Source organism: Pseudorca crassidens, chromosome 1, assembly GCF_039906515.1.
Source record: "Pseudorca crassidens isolate mPseCra1 chromosome 1, mPseCra1.hap1, whole genome shotgun sequence".
NCBI lineage: Eukaryota > Metazoa > Chordata > Mammalia > Artiodactyla > Delphinidae > Pseudorca > Pseudorca crassidens.
In genome coordinates, this window is record NC_090296.1 from 84723380 (window position 1) to 84747636 (window position 24257).

General features: G+C 43.7%; 1 protein-coding gene and 1 long non-coding RNA gene across 3 annotated transcripts in view; both read right to left on the reverse strand.

The window, feature by feature from the left end:
* The window catches only part of DNAJC17 (DnaJ heat shock protein family (Hsp40) member C17), a 38758-nt gene extending 14561 nt beyond the window's left edge, over positions 1-24197 (reverse strand). The window contains exon 1 of one of the 2 annotated variants that reach the window (XM_067743394.1): positions 24034-24197. In XM_067743394.1, coding sequence (XP_067599495.1) covers positions 24034-24111 — 78 coding nt within the window. In that variant the 5' untranslated portion in view covers positions 24112-24197. The remainder of the gene's footprint in view (positions 1-24033) is intronic. The other variant, XM_067743404.1, reaches the window with a different exon arrangement.
* Positions 13970-16499, reverse strand: LOC137227490 (uncharacterized). The gene is made up of 2 exons (XR_010944869.1): positions 16304-16499; positions 13970-16270 (listed from the first exon to the last, which is right to left on the reverse strand). It is a non-coding gene; the product is annotated as an uncharacterized lncRNA (long non-coding RNA).
* Positions 24198-24257: the final 60 nt, after the last annotated feature.

Below are 24257 nucleotides of genomic sequence, written 5' to 3' on the forward strand. Positions count from 1 at the left end.
CGGACCGGGGCACGAACCCATGGTCCCCTGCATCGGCAGGCGGACTCTCAACCACTGCGCCACCAGGGAAGCCCTTGTTTTGTGTTTTATAATTCATTTTATATGTTCTATATCAGAAGATTGTTTTTTTTTTTCACTTAAACAGGAAAACAAAACTGTTCAAACAAAAAACTAATTATATAATAATGGGAAATACTCTACATATATTAATTTGCTTCCTTATCAATTCTCTTTCCAGAATGTGTTCCTTTGACATATGTCTTTAACTGTCTCAACAAACTTTATTTGAAGCAATAGTACAACTGGACCTAGGTCACCTCACTCCCTGTCTGGGTGGACCCCCATCTTACCCCCACCCCTCCAGCCTCCCACACTCCCAACATCTACAACCAAACACAACTGCCCCAATCAATTTGATGTATCCTGGACCCCTATTCCCTCAAGGCCTGACTGGGCCTCCATTTCCAAATCACCCTTTAAAGGTGTAAGGGGTTGAACATTCTGTGTTTCAAGAACCTATTGGAAAAATTTACCAGTCTCATGAGTAGGGGGAGAGGTGAGGCCAGAAAGTCAAGGTCAGGCTGGTATTCATTTTTAGAGAGGAATGTCTAAGGGTAGGAGGGGAGCTCTCCTACAGCCCTTCAGTACAGCACCGAATCTACCCTACCTCCCAGGTCCACTCATGGAGCAGCTAGGATATGGAGGGGCTGAGCTGGAGCTGGGGATACAGAGGAAAATCAGGAATTTCCCTGACACTGAAGAGGAAGGACACTGCTTAGCAAGGAAGATGGCTATGAAAACAATGAATTACACTGAGGTTGTAAGATGCCTGTAAGAGAGGGCCCTAAGAATGGAAACAAAGAGAAAAGAATGGCTAATTTTAGCCCTGAGGGCCTCACAGAGGAGACAATATCTGAGCTGGATCTGAAAGGTGAGTAACAGTTCTCCAAGCAGGGCCAGAAAGGGTATTCAAGACAGAGGATGTGGAACAGCCCAACTTCTCTTCAAGCCCCAGACAAGCTTAGAGAAGAAATATGTTTTCCTTTACTGAGGAATAAGTACTGAGAACAGAAAAAGACATGAAAAAGGAGAGACATGGTTGCAATAAAACATGGGAATAAAAATAATGTTTTTGTCAAAGAATATTTTGGTTAATTAAAAAAAAAAATTCAACCAAAGAAAAGTAATAGAAGAAAACCAGGAAAAGAATAAATTCATACCAACAAGTTTTAACACACAAACTTGGGGTGAAGAAATGCTAGGGAATGAGAGCACACATGTAGGCAAAGAAATGCAGACTGGGCTGAGAAGAGGAGAAAAAGATTAAAGTTAACTCAGGTATGATACTGAAAGTACAAGAAAGTTAACGTGATTCATAAGGTATGTGTAATTCATAAAACACAGAGTAGAACAATTAGAAGGGAAAGCCCCACAGTGCATATGAGCAGGGCGAGATGTGGAGAGCCTTCTGAGTTCAAAAGTAATGAACCAGGATGAATGACTGAGGAGGCATTTGGGGTCTCCAAGCCCAAAGAACTTGAACCGCAAAGTTCTCTGTGACCTAATCAAAGTTTATTGTAAAGCACAAAGGCAAGATTAATGGAACATATAAGCATGGCCAAGAAACAAATAGTAATAAATGTAAAAATTCAATGTATAGTAAAAAGTATTACTAAAATCCAATACACTGAGTGAAAAAAAAAAGGTTTTAGCTCTTCATCTCAAACCCTATACCAAAATAATTCCAGATAGATAAAAAAACTAAATACAAAAAAAGAAACTAAAAGAACCTAAAGAAAGAAAATGATGGTAAAGAAAGAAAATGATGGGACTTTTAATCTGCTTTTAGGATGGGGAAGAAATTCCTAAGCATTAAAACAAGGGAAGGAATCACACATGCATGCACACACACATGCATACTTATACAAAATGAATGAATTTACAAATGAAAAAATTTTAATTTCTCTAAGTAAAAAAATCATAGACAAAATTAAAAGATGAGGGATATGATAACAGAGAGAAGTATGTGCATGAAATATGACACACAACACAGTCTTCACTATGCAAAGAAATCATGCAGAAAAAGACAAGCAAGAAAAAGACAAACTACAAGAAAACAGAAAGAACATGAAGAAACAATTCATAGAATATAAATGGTTAATAACAAGAAAAATGTGCACAGCAAAGGAAACAATAAACAAAATGAAAAGAAAACCCTCAGAATGGGAGAAAATATTTGCAAATGAAGCAACTGACAAGGGATTAATCTCCAAAATATACAAACAGCTCATGCAGCTCAATATCAAAAAAACAAATGACCCAATCAAAAAACGGGCAGAAGACCTAAATAGACATTTCTCCAAAGAAGACATACAGATAGCCAACAAACACATGAAAAAATGCTCAGCATCACTAGTTATTAGAGAAATGCAAATCAAAACTACAATGAGGTATCACCTCACATTGGTCAAAATGGCCATCATAAAAAAATCTACAAACAATAAATGCTGGAGAGGGTGTGGAGAAAAGGGAACCCTCCTACACTGTTGGTGAGAATGTAAATTGGTACAACCACTATGGAGAACAATATGGAGGCTCCTTAAAAAACTAAAAATAGAGCTACCATATGACCCAGCAATCCCACTCCTAGGCATATATCCAGAGAAAACCATAATTCGAAAGGATGCATGCACCCCGATGTTCATTGCAGCACTATTTACAATAGCCAGGACACAGAAACAACCTAAATGTGCATCGACAGAGGAACGGCTAAAGAACATGTGGTACATATACACAATGGAATATTACTCAGCCATAAAAGGAATGAAATAGTGCCATTTGCAGAGATGTGGATGGACCTAGAGATTGTTGTATATACTGAAGGAAGTCAGAAAGAGAAAAACAAATATCGTATAATATCACTTGTATGTGGAATCTAGAAAAATGGTAGAGATTAATTTATTTGCAAAGCAGAAATAGAGTCACAGATGTAGGGAATAAACTTATGGTTACCAAGTGGGGAAAGGAAGGGTGGGATAAATTGGGAGATTGAGACTGACATATATACACTACTACGTATAAAACAAATAACTAATGAGAACCTACTGTGTAGCACAGGGAACTCTACTCAATGCTCTGTGGTGACCTAAATGGGAAGGAAATCTAAAAGAGAGTGGATATATGTATATGTATGACTGATTCGCTTTGCTGTACAGCAAGAAACTAACACAACATTGTAAAGCAACTATACTCCAATAAAAATTAATTAAAAAGAAAAACATGAGGGATTTCCCTGGTGGCGCAGTGGTTAAGAATCCGCCTGCCGGGCTTCCCTGGTGGCGCAGTGGTTGAGAGTCCGCCTGCCGATGCAGGGGACACGGGTTCGTGCCCCGGTCTGGGAGGATCCCGCATGACGTGGAGCGGCTGGGCCTGTGAGCCATGGCCGCTGGGCCTGCGCGTCTGGAGCCTGTGCTCTGAGGCGGGAGAGGCCACAACAGTGAGAGGCCCGGGTATCACAAAAAAAAAAAAAAAAAAGACAGAGTGGCTGGGACTTCCCAGGTGGTCCAGTGGTAAAGAATCTGCCTTACAATGCAGGGGACGCAGGTTCAATCCCTGGTCAGAGAACTAAGATCTCACATGCTGCCGGGCAACTAAGCCCGAGTGCCACAACTACTGAGCTTATGCGCCTCAACCAAAGCCTGCGTGCCACACACTACAGAGCCCACACTCTCTGGAACTGCATGCCACAACTACAGAGCCCACCTGCCCTGGAGCCTGCACGCCACAACTAGAGAAGAGAAAATCCACATGCCACAACTACAGAGAAGCCCACGCACCACAACAAAAAGGCTGCACGCTGCAACGAAAGATCCCCCATGCCTCAATGAAGATCCTGCATGCCACAACTAAGATCCGATGCAGCCAAAAACAAACAAACAAACCACAAGACCCCTCTATATGCTGCCTACAAGAGACTCACTTCAGAGGCTTCCCTGGTGGTGCAGTGGTTGGGAGTCCGCCTGCCGATGCAGGGGATGCGGGTTCGTGCCCTGGTCCGGGAGGATCCCACATGCCGCAGAGCGGCTGGGCCCGTGAGCCATGGCCACTGAGCCTGCGCGTCCGGAGCCTGTGCTCCGCAGCGGGAGAGGCCACAACGGTGAGAGGCCTGCGTACCGCAAAAAAAAAAAAGAGAGACTCACTTCAGATGTAAGGACACACACAGACTGAAAGTGAAGGGATGGAAAAAGATATTTCATGCAAATGAAAACCAAAAAAAGCTGAGGCAGCTATACTTATATCAGACAAAATGGGCTTTAAGACAAAGACTGTAATAAGAGACAAAGAAGGTCATTACATAATGATAAAGGAGTCAACCCATCAAGAGGATATAACATTTGTAAATATTTATGCACGCAACACAGTAGCACCGAAATATATAAAGCAAATATTAACAGACCTAAAGGGAAGCATAGACAGCAATACAATGATAGTAGAGGATTTTAATACCCCTCTTTTGTCAATGGATAGATCATCCAGACAGCATATCAATAAGGAAACATTGGCCTTAAATGACACATTAGTTCAGATGGACTTAACAGACATACATATAACACTCCACCCAAAAGCAACAGAATAGGGGCTTCCCTGGTGGCATAGTGGTTAAGAATCCACCTGTCAATGCAGGGGACACAGGATTGAGCCCTGGTCCGGGAAGATCCCACATGCCACGGAGCAAATAAGCCCATGCGCCACAACTACTGAGCCTGCACTCTAGAGCACGTGAGCCAAAACTACTGAGCCTGCATGCTACATCTACTGAAACCTGCATGCCTAGAGCCCGTGCTGTGCAACAAGAGAAGTCACTGCAATGAGAAGCCCATGCACCGCAACAGAGTAGCCCCCACTCGCTGCAACTAGAGGAAGCCTGCACACAGCAACAAAGACCCAATGCAGTCAAAAATAAATAAATAAAATAAATAAATTAAAAGAAAAAAAAAGCAACAGAATACACATTCTTCTTAAGCACACATGGAACATTCTGCAGGACAGATCATATATTAGGCCACAAAACAAGTCAATAAATTTAAGAAGACTGAAATCATATCGAGCATCTTTTCTGACCACAATGGCATGAAACTAGAAATCAATTACAAGAAGGGAACTGGAAAATTCAAATATGTGGAGATTAAACAACATGCTACCAAACAACCAATGGTTCAAAGAAAGATCAATGAAAGCAAGATCTTTTTTTTTTTGAAAAGATAAGACAGATGAACTTTTAGCTAGACTCCCCAAGAAAAAAGAGAGGACTCAAATAAATAAAATTAGAAATGAAAGATGAGCCATTATAATTGATATCATAGAAATACAAAGGATCATGAGACTACTCTGAACAATTATATGCCAAAAAATTGGACAACCTAGAAGAAATGGATAAATTCACAGAAACATACAACCTACCAAGACTGAATAATGAAGAAACATAAAATCTGAACAGACCAATTGCCAGTAAGGAGGTTGAATCAGTAAATAAAAATCTCCTAATAAACAAAAGTTCAGGACCAGACAGCTTCACTGGTGAATTCTACCAAACATTTAAAGAAGAATTAGGGACTTCCCTGGTGGCGCAGTGGTTAAGAATCCGCCTGCCAATGCAGGGGACATGGATTCAATCTCTGGTCCAGGAAGATGCCACATGCCGCAGAGCAGCTAAGCCCGTGCACCACAACTACTGAGCCTGCACTCTAGAGCCTGCGAGCCACAACTACTGAGCCCGTATGCCACAACTACTGAAGCCTGTGTGCCTAGAGCCCATGTTCCACAAGAGAAGCTACCTCAATGAGAAGCCCGCACACTGCAACGAAGAGTAGTCCCCACTCACCACAACTAAAGAAAGCCTGCGCACAGCAATGAAGACCGAACACAGCCTAAAATTTAAAAAAATTTTGTTTAAATAAATTTTTAAAAGTTAAAAAAAAAATAAAGAAGAATTAATACTAATCCTTCTCACTCTTGCAAAGAATAGAAGAGGAGGACACATTTCCAAACTATCTTTGCAAGGCCAGCATTATTGCCCTGATACCAAAACCAGACAAGGATGCCACAAGAAAAGAAAATTATAGGCCAACACCCATAATGAACACTGATGCAAAAATTGTCAACAAAATATTAGCAAACAGAATTAAACAATAATATGTACATTAAAGGATCATACATAATGATCAAGTGGGATTTATTCTAGGGATGCAAGGATAGTTCAACATCCACAAATCAATTAATGTGAAACACTATATTAACAAAATGAAAGATAGACATCTTATGATCATCTCAAGAGATGCAGAAAGGCATTTGACAAAATTCAACATCCATTTATAAAAACTCTCAACAAAGTGGGTATAGAGGGAATATACTTCAACTTAATAAAGGCCATATATGACAAGTCCACAGCTAATATCATGCTCCATGGTGAAAAGCTGAAAGCTTTGCCTCTAAGAATCAGGAACAAGACAAGGATGCCTACTCTACCCTCTTTCATTCACCATAGTACTGGAAGTCCTAGCCAGAGCAATTAGGCAAGGAAAAGAAATAAAAGGCATCCAAATCAAAAAGGAAGAAGTAAAGCTGTCATTATTTGCAGATGACATATTATATATACAGAAAACCCTAAAGAGTCCATCAAAAAAAATGTTAGAATAAAAGAATTCAGTAAAGTGGCAGGATACAAAATCAATACACATAGTGCATTTCTAGGCACTAACAAAGGATGATCAGAAAGAGAAATTAAGAAAACAATCCCATTTACAATTTCATCAAAAAGAATAAAATACCTAAAAATAAATTTAGCCAAGGAGGTGAAAGATTTGTACACTGAAAACAAAAAGACAATGATTAAAGAAGTTGAAGAAGACCAAATAAGAGGAAAGATATTCCATGCTCATGGTGTGGAAGAATTAATATTGTTTAAATGTCTTTACTACCCAAAGCAATCTATGGATTCAATGCAATCCCTATCAAAATTCCAATGGCATTTTCACAGGAAAAAAAAAATCCTAAAATTTGTATGGACCCACAAAAGACCCCAAATAGACAAAGCAATCTTGAGAAAGAAGAACAAAGTTAGAGGCATCATATGTCCTGATTTCAAACTATTTACGAAGTTACAGTAATCAAAACTGTATGGTATTGGCATAGAAACAGACACCTTGATCAATGGAACAGAACAGCCCAGAAATAAACCCACATATACAGTCAATTAATTTACAACAAAGGAGCCAAGACTATGTAATGGGGAAAGGACAAAAAGGCCAAGAATATGCAATGGGAAAAGAACAGTCTCTTCAATAAATGGTGTTGCGGGGAGGGGAGGGATAAATTAGGAGCTTGGGATTAACATACACACACTGCTGTATATAAAACAGATAACCAACAAGGACCTACTGTATAGCACAGGGAACTCTACTCAGTATTCTGTAATAACCTACATGGGTAAAGAATCTGAAGAAGAATGAATATATGTATATGTATAACTGAATCACTTTGCTGTACACCTGAAACTAACACAACATTGTAAATCAGCTATACTCCAATAAAAAAATTTTCCCCAATAAAATTTTAAAAAATAAAAAATGGTGTTGGGGAAATTGCATTCCCCATTTTGCATTTTGCCACATGCAGAAGAATGAAACTGGATTGCTATCTTACCCATACACAAAAATTAACTCAAAATGGATTAAAGACTTGAAAGTAAGACTGGAAATTATAAAACTCCAAAAAGAAAACATAGGGAGTAAGCTCCGTAACATTGGTCCTGGCAATGATTTTTTTTTTTTTGGATTTGAGAGCAAAAGCAACAAATGCAAAAAATAAACAAGTGGGACTACATCAAACTAAAAAGCTTCTGCACAGCAAAGGAAACCATCAACAAAATGAAAAGGCAAACTATGGAATGGGAGTAAATATTTGCAAATCATATATCTGATAAGGAGTTAATATCCAAAATATAGAAAGAACTCATACAATTCAATAGCAAACAAACAAAAAACCCCCAAAACAAAAAACAACCTACAAACAAACAACAAAAAACCCAATCTGATTAATAAATGGGCAGAGGATCTGAACAGACATTTTTCCAAAGAAGATATACAGATGGCCAACAGGTACATGAAAAGGTGCTCAACATCACTATCCATCAGGCAAATGCAAATCAAATCACAACAAGATACTACCTTACCAAAAAGACAAGAGTAAGTGTTGGTAAGGATGTGGAGAACAGGGAACTCACGTGCACTATTAGTGCAGCCACTATGAAAAACTGTATAGAGATTCCTCAAAAAATTAAAAATAGAACTACTGGGAATTCTCTGACAGTCCAGTGGTTAGAACTCTGAACCTTCACTGCCAAAGGCCTGGATGGATCCCTGGTCATGGAATTAAGATCCCACAAGCCGCACGGCATGGCCTAAATAAATAAATAAATATTTTAAAATAAAAAACAGAACTACCAAATGATCCAGCAATTCCACTTCTGGGTATTTATCCAAAAGAAATGAAAACACTAACTTGAAAATATAATGCACCCCCATGTTCAATGCAGCATTATTTACAGTAGCCAAGACATGGAAACAACCTAAGTGTCTACTGATGGGTGAATGGATAAAGAAGATGTGAGATTATACATATACATACACACACACACACACATATACACACAGATAGACAGATATACTCATTCAGCCATAAAAAAGGAAATCTTTCCATTAGACAATATGGATGGAACTTGAGGGCATTATGCTGAGTGAAATGAGTCAGACAGAGAAAGACAAATATCATATGATCTTATTTACATGTGGAATCTAAAAAACAAACAAACAAGTAACAACTCATAGATACAGAGAACAGATTGGTGGTTGCTAGAGGCAGGCAGTTGGGGGAGGGTGGGGGGAGCAAAATGTCAAAATGTACAGACTCCCAGTTATGAAATATATAAGCCATAGGGATGTAATGTACAGCATGGCAACTACACTTAATACTGTACTGTTTATTTGAAAGTTACTAAGAGAGTAGATCTTAAAAGTTCTTATCACAAGAAAAAACAAATTTTAACTATGAACAGTGATGGGTGTAATTTACTTAGACTTATTATGCTCATCATTTCACAATATATACATCAAACATATCGAATCATTATGTTGTATACCTGAAACTAATATGTTATATGTCAATCATATCTAGAAAAACAGGGGACTTCCCTGGTGGCGCAGTGGTTAAGAATCCGCCTGCCAATGCAGGGGACATGGGTTCGAGTCCTGGTCCGGGAAGATCCCACATGCCGTGGAGCAACTAAGCTCGTGCGCCACAACTACTGAGCCTGTGCTCTAGGGCCCATGAGCCACAGCTACTGAAGCCCACGTGCCACAACTACTGAAGCCCCAGCACCTAGAGCCCGTGCTCTGCAACAAGAGATGCCACAGAAATGAGGAGCCCGTACACCACAACAAAGAGTAGACCCCGCTTGCGCCAACTAAAGAAAGCCTGTGTGCAGCAACAAAGACCCAACACAGCCAAAAATAAATAATAAATTTATTTTTAAAAATAAAAAAACAAAAAGCAAAAAACCAGGGATGTTGAGCTTCTTTCAACTATTCTAAGCTAGGAAGTAGCATGGTTCACGGAAAGAAAGAAGGCTCTGGAGTCTAACATGTGTTTTCAAATTTTGAATCTTCCGCATACTACTAGTGTGACCTTGGGCAAATTACTGGATCTCACTCAGCCTTAGGTTCTTCAACTACGAAGTGTGGGAAGTATCCCATACACATAGGGCTGTTGTGAGGATTAAAGAAAATAACCCATGTGAAGTACCTAACAAAAACCAGGCACTCAATATAAGGTCCAAACCTCTTGTTTATCCACTCCCGAGAGGGAGGTAAATTGTGACACCAGCCCAGGACAATGCCAACCTGACAGGAACTCCAGGGATGGACATGGGTCCACAACAGGCCCAGGTGAGGCCAGTATGAATTCTTGAGGTGTACAACAAGGCTGGTTTCAGGTCTGCTGGGGGCAGTTCTAAAATTCTATCCTTGGTTAGCCCCCAGGGGCTCTGAACTACTCTCATTCAAAGTGTAGGGGGTACGGGTAAGTAGCCTGAGATCTTCCAGAGTGGCCATGAACCAAAACCCAGCTGGCCTAAGAATGCTGGCCAAGTGTGTCTGTCCTGATTCACTAGTTATTACTATGGTCAGCTGCTAAGCCTGCCCTGGGCAAAGCCCACTGCTAGGTTTTAGCCTTGAAGGCCAGTTCTGACTTTGAACCGGTTGGCCTGGAGTTTGGTGTTTTGTGTTACAAATAAGACTCCCAGCTTTGCCCAGCCCTCCTGGAGTGACTGGTGCCTGAAGAATTTCTCATCATGTAAACACAACTCTCCTACAGCAGGCCTTTGAAAAGCTTCCGTGTCGATATTGTTTATTACGAAATATTCTACCTTATTAGCTAGCAGCTCAAGAGGCTGGATTCAGGGCAAAAAGATGCAACAATATTTTTCTTAACTATGATAAGTTGGGAAGGAAGAGGAACTTTCAGAAGAACAAAGAAACAGTAGGACCCTACATGTAATGATGTGAGAGAAAGACAGGACCATCTAATCCCAGGCATTCGGGTTGGCAGCTCCTCTATGAAACCGAGTCTGCAAGTGCTGGGACACCTAGGCAAGGTTGAAGCAGCCACTGGAAGGTGCCAAAAGCTACTGAATTGTCTTAACACTTGCAGTTTTCCTTCCTTACCTATAGGTTTCTCCTAAATCCCCTGGGGTTTCCCTAGCACTTGGAAACATTCATTTGCATTTCCTGAGACTTCACAGAAAAGAGCTAGGTGACAGTTGAGGGGCCTCTCACCCAATGCCCCCTGCCCAGACCATGGTTTTTCAGATGACCAGGCTGTCTCCAAGGCTCAGCCCCAGAATAACAGAGATCTCAGATGAACATAAGCTCCACGAGGACTTTAAACTCCAATTTGCAGAAGTGTGGTCTTCCTCCTGATGTCTTTCTAAAATATTACTCCCTTTCCCCATCCTAGGATACTACTTGAATTTAATCTTGTCTTCCATATCTCAGGATCATCATTCAGAACAGAAACTACTGAACAGTACATGTTCAGATGCTACTGAGGGCAGAGTCAGGCTTTCCCTACGCTTCCTTAGGTGGTAATGATCTTAAATTCTACTCTTTTTATAGTTTCTCTATCTCCTCCCCAGTCAGCCTCTACTAGACTGTGCCAGATGCCAGCCTGTCTCTGGAAGTGCTTATAATCTGCTGTTTCTTTTCTGGTATGGTCTGGAAAAACAGAAAAACTGGTTATGATTGTGCCTCAAATGAGGGCATACAGGTACAGGAAATTATGGGGGTTCTTACGAATAAAGGGAATGTGCTTTAGGGGGCAGGGAGTTTTGCCTATCCCCAGGGGCCAGAACTGTGCACTGGACAGCACCTGGTACTCAGTAGGCACACTAAATATCTATTGAATGAAAGGGGCACATGTCCATTTGTTCTCAACCAAACACAATTAGGAAGCCTCAACTATGTCAATTACTTCAGGCCTATTGAAGAGCAGAAGGAAGTGGGTGCTATCCCAACCCTAGGAGACCTTCCCACACTATTTCATAATTTCCCCTTCTACCTGCTAACACTTCCTTTTGAGAAACTAAACCTGGAAAAGGGAAGAAATCACTACCGCAGACTGATAAGAGAACTGCAGTGGGAACTAAATGTTATCCCCCCAGAGCCCACATCACAGAGGGGAATAATGAGTCATGAATTAGCAGCCACCCACTCAGCCCTTCCCGGAGCTCCATAACTGATTTCGCCACTCACAGCAACCTGAGCCCAGAGCAGGGAAAGGAGCCTGGAGCTGGCTCTCCCGCCATCTCCACTGCTTGGCGCCAGGCACACAACAGGGCCTCTGACAATCCACCTGCCTTCAGTTTCACCTCTTATAAGGAATGAACTCCTGACTCACACAAAAAAGCCAAGCACTAAGGGGTCCAATAAATATAAAATAGCCATCATTAAACTTAAAAGAAAAGTGCCCTACATAGAAGAGATCATTATTTTTTAAAAGGCTGCTATCCTTTCTTATAATAAAACTTGGAGCCAAGTAAGCAGTACAAGTAATTAAGCCCAGTTCTCAAAAGCCAGACTCGTAGGTCAGACTCAGATACGGAGGGCACACAGGGAGGTCACTCTATGTGACAACAGGTACTGAATGAACAAACCATGCCAGTCAATCAGCTAGGAAGCCATTACAGGCCCAGTTCCAGGAATGGGAACAGTCAGTAATCTAGGCCTGGGCAGTAATTTCTCCCTAAGCCTGGGGGAGGCAGACAGTTCCCTAAGCCTGGGGGAGGCAGACAGTTCCCCAACCCTGTACTAGCCACAACACCAGAGGTTATGTGACTGCCTGATGTCATAGGCAGGAAGTAAACCACAGAGCTCTAGGCACTTACCTGGAAGTCCCCTCTGCCTAAAAGATTGTCCACTTTCATTCCTTACAGCCTGTGGTCCACACTGCAACAGCACTACATAGAAATTCCCAAATTCCTGCGGAAATCAGACTGCTCCAAAGGCTCTGAGCAAGCAGGGTGCCAGCCACCCCTCAGACCAGCACCCTTAGTTCAACATTCCCAAAATGTGGGCCTGCTGGTGGTAACGAGATGCTGGGGACACCCAGACCTCACACCAATATCTCTTGTAGTCTGCTAACCACGGCCCACAGTCCAGACTCAGGACAGTGACCTGTGCAGCCTGAACCAACTGAGACCATGCACAGGGCCTGGGCTGCTTCTCCCCATATGTTGCCCCTATGCACCCTAAAGGATCTGGATCCCCAGCCCATCCCTGAGGTCACTCTTCTGGTCCTCGTACCCCTCGGGCTCTCACCTCTGGGTCCCCCTTTAGCACTCCCAGTATCCCTTCCTGGGCCTCAACCCCTTCCCTGCCCTCCTTCTCAGCCCACTTCCCCAAGCCAGCTATCCACCTGGCGCACAGTCTACAGCCCTCCTCCTCCCCCATGCCCCCTTCTCTCAGGCCCCGCCTCTCCCTCCCACCCTTACCCTAAGCAGGCTTACATCATGCTCAGACTCCAAAATCCTCACCTGCATTCTTCTATCAGGTTGGAGATTCCCACCCCTCAGATCTGTCAGATACCCTGGGTCTGGCGGCCCCTCACCTCTCCCCACAGCCTGCTGTCACTCTTAACCCCTGGAGACCTGGGTCCCTACCCCCAAAGCCACTCTCCTCTGCCCAGGTGCAGAACTCTTTCTCTCTGGGCCCTGGTACTCCCTACATCTCATTCTTTTTTCCCCTTAACACACTGGTTTCCTTTATAAACAAATTATATTAGTAAAAACAAGTGAGTCAATTTAAAGAAAAATAATAACCAAATAACAGTATTCAGGAACAGCAAAAATAGGGAAAGCAGCTATGCAAATGGAGAATATTTTGAATTCTACCTTAGCTGAAATGAAAACTCCACTGTGGTAGTTTTAACACAAATTTTAACATACTTCCTCAAGTTGTCCGGGTCGGCTTAATACCCTTTGAGCTCACCCAGGTCGTGCAGCTTTACCCACGGAGTCAAATCTCTATCAGTGTCACAGATGGGAACACAAGGCTTTCTGGGGCCCGCAGACCCATATCTTGTTACCCTAATTGCTCCTGAGGTGTGAGTCATGGAAAACAGCTCTGAAATAGGAGTAGAAAATGCAGGTTTGGGCAGGCGCTCTGCATTTACTAGCCACCTTATGCTGGGCAAATCAAACTCTGTCAGTGTCAGTCTTCTCATCTATAAATTGGAGCTAATAGTCCTCGTGTACCTCACACTCTTGTTTTTTTTAAAATTAATTTATTTATTTTTGGCTGTGCTGGGTCTTCGTTGCTGCGCACAGGCTTTCTTTAGTTGCGGCGAGCGGGGTCTACTCTTTGTTGTGGTGCGTGGGCTTCTCACTGTGGTGGCTGCTATTGCTGCGGAGCACGGGCTCTAGGTGCGTGGGCTTCAGTAGTTGTGGCACACGGGGTCAGTAGTTGTGGCTCACAGGCTCTAGAGCGCAGGCTCAGTAGTTGTGGCACATGGACTTAGCTGCTTCACAGCATGTGGGATCTTCCCGGACCAGGGCTGGAACCCGTGTCCCCTGCATTGGCAGGCGGATTCTTAACCACTGCGCCACCAGGGAAGCCCCAAACTCTTGTTTTTTTTTTTTTTTTAAAGTTACAGATTTTTTTTTTTTTTTTTTTTTTGCGGTACGCAGGCCTCTCATTGTTGTGGCCTCTCCCGTTGCGGAGCATAGGCTCCAGACGCGCAGGCTCAGCAGCCATGGCTCACGGGCCCAGCCGCTCCGCGGCATGTGGGATCTGCCCGGACTGGGGCACGAACCCGTGTCGCCTGCATCGGCAGGCGGACTCTCAACCACTGCGCCACCAGAGAAGCCCTAGATTCTTATGTATTCTTTTTTTTTTTTTTAATATTTTATTTATTTATTTATTTTTGGCTGGGATGGGTCTTTGTTGCTGCATGTGGCCTTTCTCTAGCTGTGGTGAGCGGGGGCTACTCTTCGTTGCAGTGCGTGGGCTTCTCATTGCGGTGGCTTCTCTTGCTGCAGAGCACAGGCTCTAGGTGCATGGGCTTCAGTAGTTGCAGCACGCAGGCTCAGTAGTTGTGGCGAGCAGGCTCTAGAGTGCCAGCTCAGTAGCTGTGGTGCCCGGGCTTAGCTGCTCCGTGGCATGTGGGATCTTCCCGGACCGGGCTCGAACCCTTGTGCCCTGCACTGGTAGGAGGATTCTTAACCACTGCACCACCAAGGAAGTCCTCACAGGCTTTGAAGATCACATCAAATGAGATAATTTATGTGAAAGCACTTTGGTGTCATGTAAATATGAGGTATTATCTTGAATACTAATGAATAGCTTACAGCTTACAAACACAAATGAATCATTCCTTTTGACTTAACAGGCAGCCAAGGAACTTCAAAAATTCAGACTTTCAGCCAGACAGACAAACCCAGGAATGAGTTAACCATCAGAGAGGTACAGAGAGGACTTGGAGGCCTGGCTCCTGGTCCCACCCAGCGCTGGTCAGGCCCTTGGTGAATGAACGACAGCTGTCAAGTGAAACCAGGCTCACTGCCCAACCCTGAGGCCTCAGTGCCTGGTCTGGAGGTAAGAGGCTTTGAGAAAGGCTCCCATTGGAGACAGTGGACTGAGTCAGGCTCACCTCAAATCCAGAAATGGCCCCCAGATGCCCACAGAATCAAGTCCAACCACCCTAGGGCCTAGAGGCCCAGAGATACCACATTTTTCAGATTCAACTCCTGCCACACCCTCAACAGACCCTAGGCAATGTCCTATTCCTTGTCATGCCAGGCACTTTGACTTCTACCCCTTCATGCCATTCCTTCAAGTCCTTCTCTGTCCTCAAAAACTTATTCTCTTTTTTTTTTTGCTGTACGAGGGCCTCTCACTGTTGTGGCCTCTCCCGTTGCGGAGCATAGGCTCAGCGGCCATGGCTCACGGGCCCAGCCACTCTTTGGCGTGTGGGATCTTCCCGGACCGGGGCACGAACCCGCGTCCCCCGCATCAGCACGCGGACTCTCAACCACTGCACCACCAGGGAAGCCCAAAAACTTATTCCTTTTAAATCTGTAAGAAACAATGTCAATGTATCACATTCTAGGGTATAACAGAAATAAGTGATTTAAATAAAGGTATTAGGGCTTCCCTGGTGGCAGCACAGTGGTTAAGAATCCTCCTGCCGGGCTTCGCTGGTGGCGCAGTGGTTGAGAGTCCGCCTGCCGACGCAGGGGACACGGGTTCGTGCCCCGGTCCGGGAAGATACAACATGCCGCGCAGCAACTAAGCCTATGCACCACAACTACTGCGCTAGAGCCTGCGCTCTAGAGCCCACAAGCCACAACTACTGAAGTCCGCATGCCTAGAGCTTGCGCTCTGCAACAAGAGAAGCCACTCCAGTGAGAAGCCCACGCACCGCAACGAAGAGCAGCCCCCACTGGCCACAACTAGAGAAAGCCCGCACAGCAACAGAGACGCAACGCAGCCAAAAATAAATTAAATAAATAAATAAAAATAAAGTTCCCTTTAAAAAATAAATAAAGTTATTAGCTAGCAAACAGGTAAAACAGCCTTTTCCTTAAAGCAATAATAAAATATAAACTGAAAAGGTGAATATTAAGTTTCCACGGTAGTTTTCCTGGTAAATACATTTAAAACTTCAGTCTTCAAAAACAAAACAAAAAAAAAACCTTCAGTCTTCAAACAGTTGATCAAAATGCATTTTCAAGCTTCACCAAGTAATACCTGCCAAGATACAGTGAGTTATGTACCCTTCAAAGGGCTTCAAATGAAAGGCAAGGCTGCTATAGACAGGAGAGAAATTCATGTGTCAACTGCAGAGCAGTGGAAGGAATATTAAACTGGGGCTCCAGTCTGACCCAACACTCACTCACTGGGTGATCTCAGCAAGTTCCATAGCCTCTTTGGATCTCCATGCTCCTGTCTATAAAATGAAGAGAGTAAATGACCATGATGATCCCTTTTAACCCTGCTGTGATATATTCTTTTCTCTTCTCAAGGTCTTGCACAAAAACACCTCCTCAGGGGAAGTTGTCCATGATCCTGCCAATCATATGAATCTTGTCTTCCTCTTTATTCTGACAGCATTTTCCTTATATACTTTTATTCCACCTCTTTCACTCTACCTCAGAATTCATTCTTTACTATATTGTGTGAGCTGTCAGAAAGCAGAAGTGATGTCTTCTTCAGCTCTGAAGTCCCACCATGCCTACACAGTCCCTTGTCCATGGTGACATACTCCATTCATTTGTAGATTTGAACTGAATAGTGAACTCTGCTGATCCTCAATTTTGTTCTACCTGATGCCCCACCGCCTTTCTACCCTGACCACTGCCTTGGTCGAGAATCACTGGTGTAGTGTGAGGTGAATCAGCACTGGTCTATCAGGACTGGAATGAGTGAGAAGGTGTGAGGAGTGGAGGGTAAACTTAGACATGAGTTTGGGACATGTGCATTGGACATTAGCACTTACAGTGTAAGGAAGGTGGAGCAACAATGATAACAGCATGAGGGAACTTGTAGTGAGTCTGTGCCAAGTGCCTTGCCAAGTGTTTTGCCTGGACTGAGCCTCATAACAAGGCCGGCGAAGAGGGACTGCCACCATTCCCATTTCGCAGACATGGAAGCCAAGGCACACAGAGGTTAAATATTTGCTCAAGGTCACAAACTAGGTAAGTCATGGAGCCAATATCCAGGCAGTCTGCCTCTAAAGTCCACTTTCTTAACTGTCACTGGTGATAAGTACAAAGATGATTATAAACGCACATTTAAAATTCCCAACATTGCTCAAGGCTCTGTATTATGATTTCCATCCATTCTCAACACACGGTAGATGTAACAAACAACGACTCTTGGCCTTACTTGTTAAGATTAGTCATAAAAGCTGTCATTTTCTACATGAGTTACACTCTCTAGGAAATCACCATCTGATTAGAAAGCATCACCTTCTAGAATTATCAACTGTGACCTCTGCATTTCAAAATGATGGACCACAAAAGCAAGAGACAGAGAGGCTGGAAACAGACACGATGGGGTGACCCTCCAGGAACTGCTCTCTTCACATTTGTATCCCTAGCACCAGGCGCACTTAAAAGTTTGTGGAATCGAATGGTGTTTGTGGGAAATGTTTCTACCCTCCTCGAAAACACAGATGAAGAAAGAGAAAAACAAAAGAGGCAGGGAGAACACTGTAAAGTTCATTTAATGAACTGTGGGACCTGCTCTCTGTGTGTGTGTGTGTGTGTGTGTGTGTGTGTGTGTGTGTGCGCGCGCGCACAAGGCACTGGGCACACAGCATGCTGTTTTCGAGAGCCAGGATGGGAACTGCCAGCTGAGAGATGGGGTGATCTCCTGCCTACCCAGTGGGAGTATAAGATGGCACCACTTTTCTGAAAGACAATTTTGTAAAAGCTTTTAAATACATTTACTTTTGGTAAATATATTTGATTGGTCTAGTAATTTCACTTTGCCACAAAGTATGACTGCATAAGAAAGTAATAATACATATTCAATCATGCAACAAGGATTGACTGAACACCTATCAAGGGCCAGGCATTGTTCTAGGTGCTAGAGACATAGCAGTAAACATAAAAGAGTAAGTCTCTTCCTTCCTGGATTTTTTACATTCTAATGGGGGAGACCAATGGTAAGCAAATGGGCATGTAATACAACGTGTAGTAATTAGATGTACGACTTCTGAAAGCCTTTGAGAGGGTAGGGGGTGATACTTGAATGGAAATTTGAATAAGGTGTGGGAGTGAGATATACAACTACCAGGAAAGAGATGTTCTAAACAGAAGGACTAGCAAATGTAAAGGCCATGAAGCAGTAATGTGTTAGGTGAGTTTGAAATAATATCACTGGAGGCCTCTTTCATATCCATTAGGATGGTTATTATCCAAAACACCGAAAATAACAAGTGGTGGGAAGAATGTGGAGAAACTGGAATGACTGAGCATTTGTTGTAGAAATGTGCAATGGTGCAGCTGCTGTGGAAGGCAGTATGGCAGTTCCTCAAAACATTAAACATAGAATTTTAATGATACAGCAATTACACTGTGGGATACATACCCAAAAGAACTGAAAGCAGGACTCGAACAGATATTCATACACTCATGTTCCTAATAGCACCATTCACAACAACTAAAAGGTTGAAACAACCCAAATGTCCATCAAAAGATGAGTAGAGAAACAGAATGTGTATATACATATGGTGAAATATTATTCAGCCTTATAAAGGAAGGAAATTCTGATCCATTCAACAAAATGGATGAAACCTGAAAACATTACATTAAGTGAAATAAGCCAGATATAAAAAAACAAATACTATATATTTGCATGCTGTATGAGGTACATAAAATAGTCAAGTTCATAGAGAAGAAAGGTAAAATAGTAGTTACCAGGGGCTGAGGGGAGAAGAGAACAGGGAGTTAACGTTTAAAGTTATGGAACTTCAGTTTGGGATGATGGAAAAGTTCTGGAGATGGATAGTGGTGATGGTTGCATATCAATGTAAATGTACTTAATGCCACTGAATTGTACACTAAAAAAAAGGTTTAAATGGAAAATTTCATGTTATGTATATTTCACCACAATTAAAAAAAAATTATAGGACTGATGTGGCTGGAGCCCGGTGAGCAAGGGAAGAGTGGTAGGGAACATGCAAGAGAGGCATTGAGGGCCCCAAGGGCCAGGGAGGGCCTTCAGGCTTCATTCTAACACTGATGAGAAGTCCCTGGGGAGCTGGGAGCAGAGGTAACACAATCTGATTTACCATCTAAAGGCTCACTCTGGCTGCTGTGCGAAGAGGCTCAAGGGGGCAAGAACAGAACTAGGAAAAGGATTAGAAGGCCATTGCAGTCACCTAAATAATCCCTGAGATTAATTCAGAATCTCTTCAAGGTTTGCAAGTGGCATTAATCCATGACCTACTCTTCATCTTGGCAGGCTCTAGGGCCTGGCCCTGTCCTGTGTGTGTGCGCACATACGCGCACACAGGCACATGTGCATTAGCACATAAGAACCTAGGGCTTACTGCCTGAGATTCTAGGAGGAGACTGGATTCCTGGGGCGTTATCCTCTCCCCCGGAGAACTTCCACACCAAACCTGGGTCCTCAACTCAAAGCTTTCCTACAAGAAAATGATACCTTGCCCCACCTGTCTCCCTTAGGGCTGGATAGGGAACAAAAACATCTACCTTTGGGACTTGCTGACTCTCTAAATTCCCGTGACATATGTTCTTCTTTGTTTTTATTCTGTTTTGGTTGGTTGTTTTTATTGTAAAACATATATAAAATAAAATATATATTAACATAAAAGTTACCATTTTAACCGTTTTTAAGTGTATAGTTTTATGACATTAAGTACATTAATATTGTGCAACCATTACCGCCGTAAGTCTCCAGGACTTTTTTCATCTTGTAAAGCTGAAACTCTGTACCATTTAAACACTAACTCCTCATTCCACACTCGCTCTCCTGCCCCCGGAAACTACCATTCTACTTTGTGAATCTGACTACTCTTAGGAATCTTGTACAAGAGGAACCATATAATATTTGTCCATTTGTGACTAGCTTATTTCACTCAACATCATACCCTCAAGTTTCATCCATATTGTAGCATGTGTCAGAACGTCCTTCCTTTTCAAGGGTGAATAATATTCCATTGTATGTATATATCACATTTTGTTTAACCATTCATTTGTTGATGGCCACTTTGGCTGCTCCCACCTTTTGGCTACTGTGAATTATGCCACTATGAACATGGGTGTACAAATATGTTTGAGGGACTTCCCTGGTGGTGCAGTGGTTAAGAATTCGCTTGCCAATGCAGGGGACACAGGTTTGATCCCTGGCCCGGGAAGATCCCACATGCCGCAGAGCAACTAAGCCCATGCGCCACAACTACTGAGCCTGTGCTCCAGAGCCCGCGAACCACAACTACTGAGCCTGCGTGCCTAGAGCCCGTGCTCCACAACAAGAGAAGCCACCGCGGTGAGAAGTCCACACACCGCAGCAAACAGTAGCCCCCGCTCTCCACAACTAGAGAAAGCCCGTGTGCAGCAATGAAGACCCAACACAGCCTAAAGTAAATAAAATAAATAAAAAACAAAAATCTGTTTGAGTTCATTTCTTTTGGGTATATACCCAGAAGTGAAATTGCTGGATCATATTGTAATTCTATGTTTAATTTTTTGAGGAATTGTCATACTGTTTTCCACAGCAGCTGCACTACAAGCAATGTACAAGGGTTCTAATTTCTCCACATCCTCACCAACACTAGTAACTTTCTGTTTTTGTTTTTCTTTAATAGCCATCCTAATGAGTATGAAGTGGTATCTCACTGTGGTTTTCATTTGCATTTATCTAATGACCAGTGGTACTGAACATCTTTTCATGTATTTATTGGTCATTTATATATGTTCTTTGAAGAAATGTCTATTCAAGTCCTTTGCCTATTTTTTAATTGAGTTATTCGGTTTTTTGTTGTTGAGTTGTGGTTGTTTTTTTTACAATCGTTTTAACATGAAAAACCATTCTCGGCTCATGACTCATTAAAAACCAGGTCATGGGCCATTTGACCCCTGAAGTCATAGTTTGCCCAACTCCCTCGTTTTACATTTGAGGAAAGTCAGGCTCTGAATGAGGCCCCAGATCTCCTGATTCTCAAGCCAAGTTGTTCCAGTGGGCTCTTAGCTGCTACTTCCTTCATTCAACAAATATTTATTGAGAGCCTACTCTGTGCCAGTCACCAGGAAGGGGATGCTACAGAAGTGAATGGACCAGACCTGCTCCTCAGAGCTAAGAGTACAGAGGGGAGTAAGGCATGAGATAAATAATCACACAAATGAATATATGCTTGCAAACTGATATAAGTGCTGGAAAGGAGAAGTGGCTGCTATGAAAGTACAATAGGCAAGGCCTCTCTGAGGAAGTGCCATTTAAGCTGAGTTCTGAAAGCCAAGTAAAAGTAACCCAGGTTAACAGAAGGGGAGAAAGAGTGTTCTCGGCAGAGGGAAAAGCATGTAAGAAGGGGTAAGAAATTCTATTGCATGTTTTATTAAAAGTGCAATAGGGTTTTAAAGGAGCACCAAGATTATTCCATTTTCCGTGAGTAGAACAAATTGGAGGAGTGCAACAGAGTGGAATAGAATAGACTGGAAGCAGGGAAATGAGTTGGCAGGCCACTCTAATCATTCAGATGGAAGTTGATGGGCATTTGGGCTGGAGCGGTGGTGGTGGAGATGGAGATTAATGAACAGGTTTGGAGATTATTTGAGAAGTGAATTCATTAGGACCTGGTGATGGACTAGATGCAAGAGTGAGAGGATAGGGAGGTATCAAGAATGATTCCAGGGGACTTCCCTGGTGGTCCAGTGGTAAAAAATCCGCCTTCCAATGCAAGGGACGTGGGTTCGACCCCTGGTCAGGGAACTAAGATCCCATATGCCGCAGGGCAGCAAAGCCCACACATCACGACTACTGAGCTTGCGCACCTCAACAAGTTGCAACTACAGAGCCCATGCGCTCTGGACTCCACGCACCACAACTAGAGAGAGAAAACCTGAACACCACAACTAGAGAGAAAGCCCGCGCGCCACAACTAGAGAGAAAACCCGCACACGACAACTAGAGAGAAAGCCCACGCACCTCAAAGAAAGAGCCCACGCGCCATGCCTCAACGAAGACCTCGCGTGCCACCACAACTCAAAAGACCCAACACAGCCAAAATAAATAAATAAATATTTTAAAAATCTTAAAAAAAAAGTCTTCTCACCTATCCCTTATCTCACCTGAGTGAAAACTGAATCCCAACCTCACTGTGCTGCTTAGACCTTGGCCTCTTGCCTAGACAACAGCCCCACCTGACCCCCCAGTGGCAGCTCTTCTACCCACCCCCTACTTGTGTCCTTTCTGCACACTGATGTTGAATATTTTCTTTAAAATCTGATTATGTCGGGCTTCCCTGGTGGCGCAGTGGTTGAGAGTCCGCCTGCCTATGCGGGGGACGTGGGTTCGTGCCCCGGTCCGGGAGGATCCCACGTGCCGCGGAGCGGCTGGGCCCGTGAGCCATGGCCGCTGAGCCTGTGCGTCCGGAGCCTGTGCTCCGCAACGGGAGAGGCCACAGTAGTGAGAGGCCCGCGTACCAAAAAAAAAAAAAAAAAAAAAATCTGATTATGTCACTTCTCTGATTAATATATACATCAGTGGCTCTTAATTGCCTTCCTCAGGAGTTCTCAACTTCGAGGTTCCAACACACTGGCTAGATCTGGTGTGAAGTGTCCAAAGTAACTTCTCACTATTAACGAAGTACTAATTAAACAATTTACAAATGTAGAACACTTAGAATAGTGTCCAGCACATAGTAAGTATTATATAGGTGTTAGGCATTATTAATAGTGAAAATTTAAGACTTATGAGATAGGTGTAACAGATGCTTTTGGTGCTGTGTATACATCCCCATGGCCCACTTCTGATTTCAGCTGCAGCTGCAGGGAACAGTTCTGTACAGGCTGACAGTATCCCTCCTCAAGGGCCCTATGGGTCTCCCTGCTTTTCTGCCCCAGAGCTTCCTCTTCTCACAAGCTCTGCCGATGAGCAGAGCAGCCTGGAGGTACAGGGGCATCTGCAGGCATTAATTTCCATCTGGTGACTTATCTGCCTCCCCTTCTTACACTGCTACAGCTACCACCATAATCCAGGAGAAAGTAACATAAATCTTAATTACAGCTTGATCAGTGTCCCACTCCCTGACACATCTATCAACGCCTTCCCGTGAAACTCTAGGTCATCTGCCTTATCCTTCTGATCCTCCTGCTTTTGGCCCACTAGCACATGGTGAGAGGGCAACACCTGAGCATCTGCTACTTGAAAAGAGTCAAAGGGCTGGGATGTAAAAAGAAAATAGAGGTGGCAGAGTCATAGGTCACACTGCCACGGAGGGTATGAAAAAGGAATGGAGGAGCCTTGAGACCTGGCCTTTCTTCCGCCCTAGGCTCTAAGCAGAGTTAAATCAGCCAGCAAGAGAGAGACAATGAAGCTCCCCTGCCACAGTTTAGATAGAAGCGGAATCGAAGGCTGACACTGCGCAGGCGCAGGAAGTAGGCTAGGGTTGTCTCACAGACTCACCCGCGGCCCCTTCTAGACAAGGGTCACGGGGAGAGCACAGTACAGTTCCCCGCGCTAGGAGCCTCCCTCTCGTGCCCCTTCTTCCTCGTGAGGCCCTCAGACCATTCAGGAAAGGTCTGGGAACCCACCTGAGGCCGTCGGGCCGCCCCTCGCTCCCCACTCAGGGCCCGGCCGAACGTGGAAAGCTGATGGTGCCAGCCTCGGGCGAGGCGCCAAGACGGGAAAGCACGCCAGGTCGCTCGGGATCGGCCCTCCTCGCCCCAGTTCTCACCTCTTTGTCCGTCGCCTTCTCCTCGATACCTAATAACGCGTACAGGTCCATCTGTAAGAGCTCCTTGGTCACCGCCATGGTTCCAACCCTGACTGGATTAGTACCACAACTCCCAAGAGCCTAAGCGTATGGGGAGTCCCGGGGACTATCGACCCCAAGCCTGAGGAAGGCGCTTAGCCTCCTGGGAAATGTCGTGATCTGAACTAGGCTTGACTGCCTCTGAG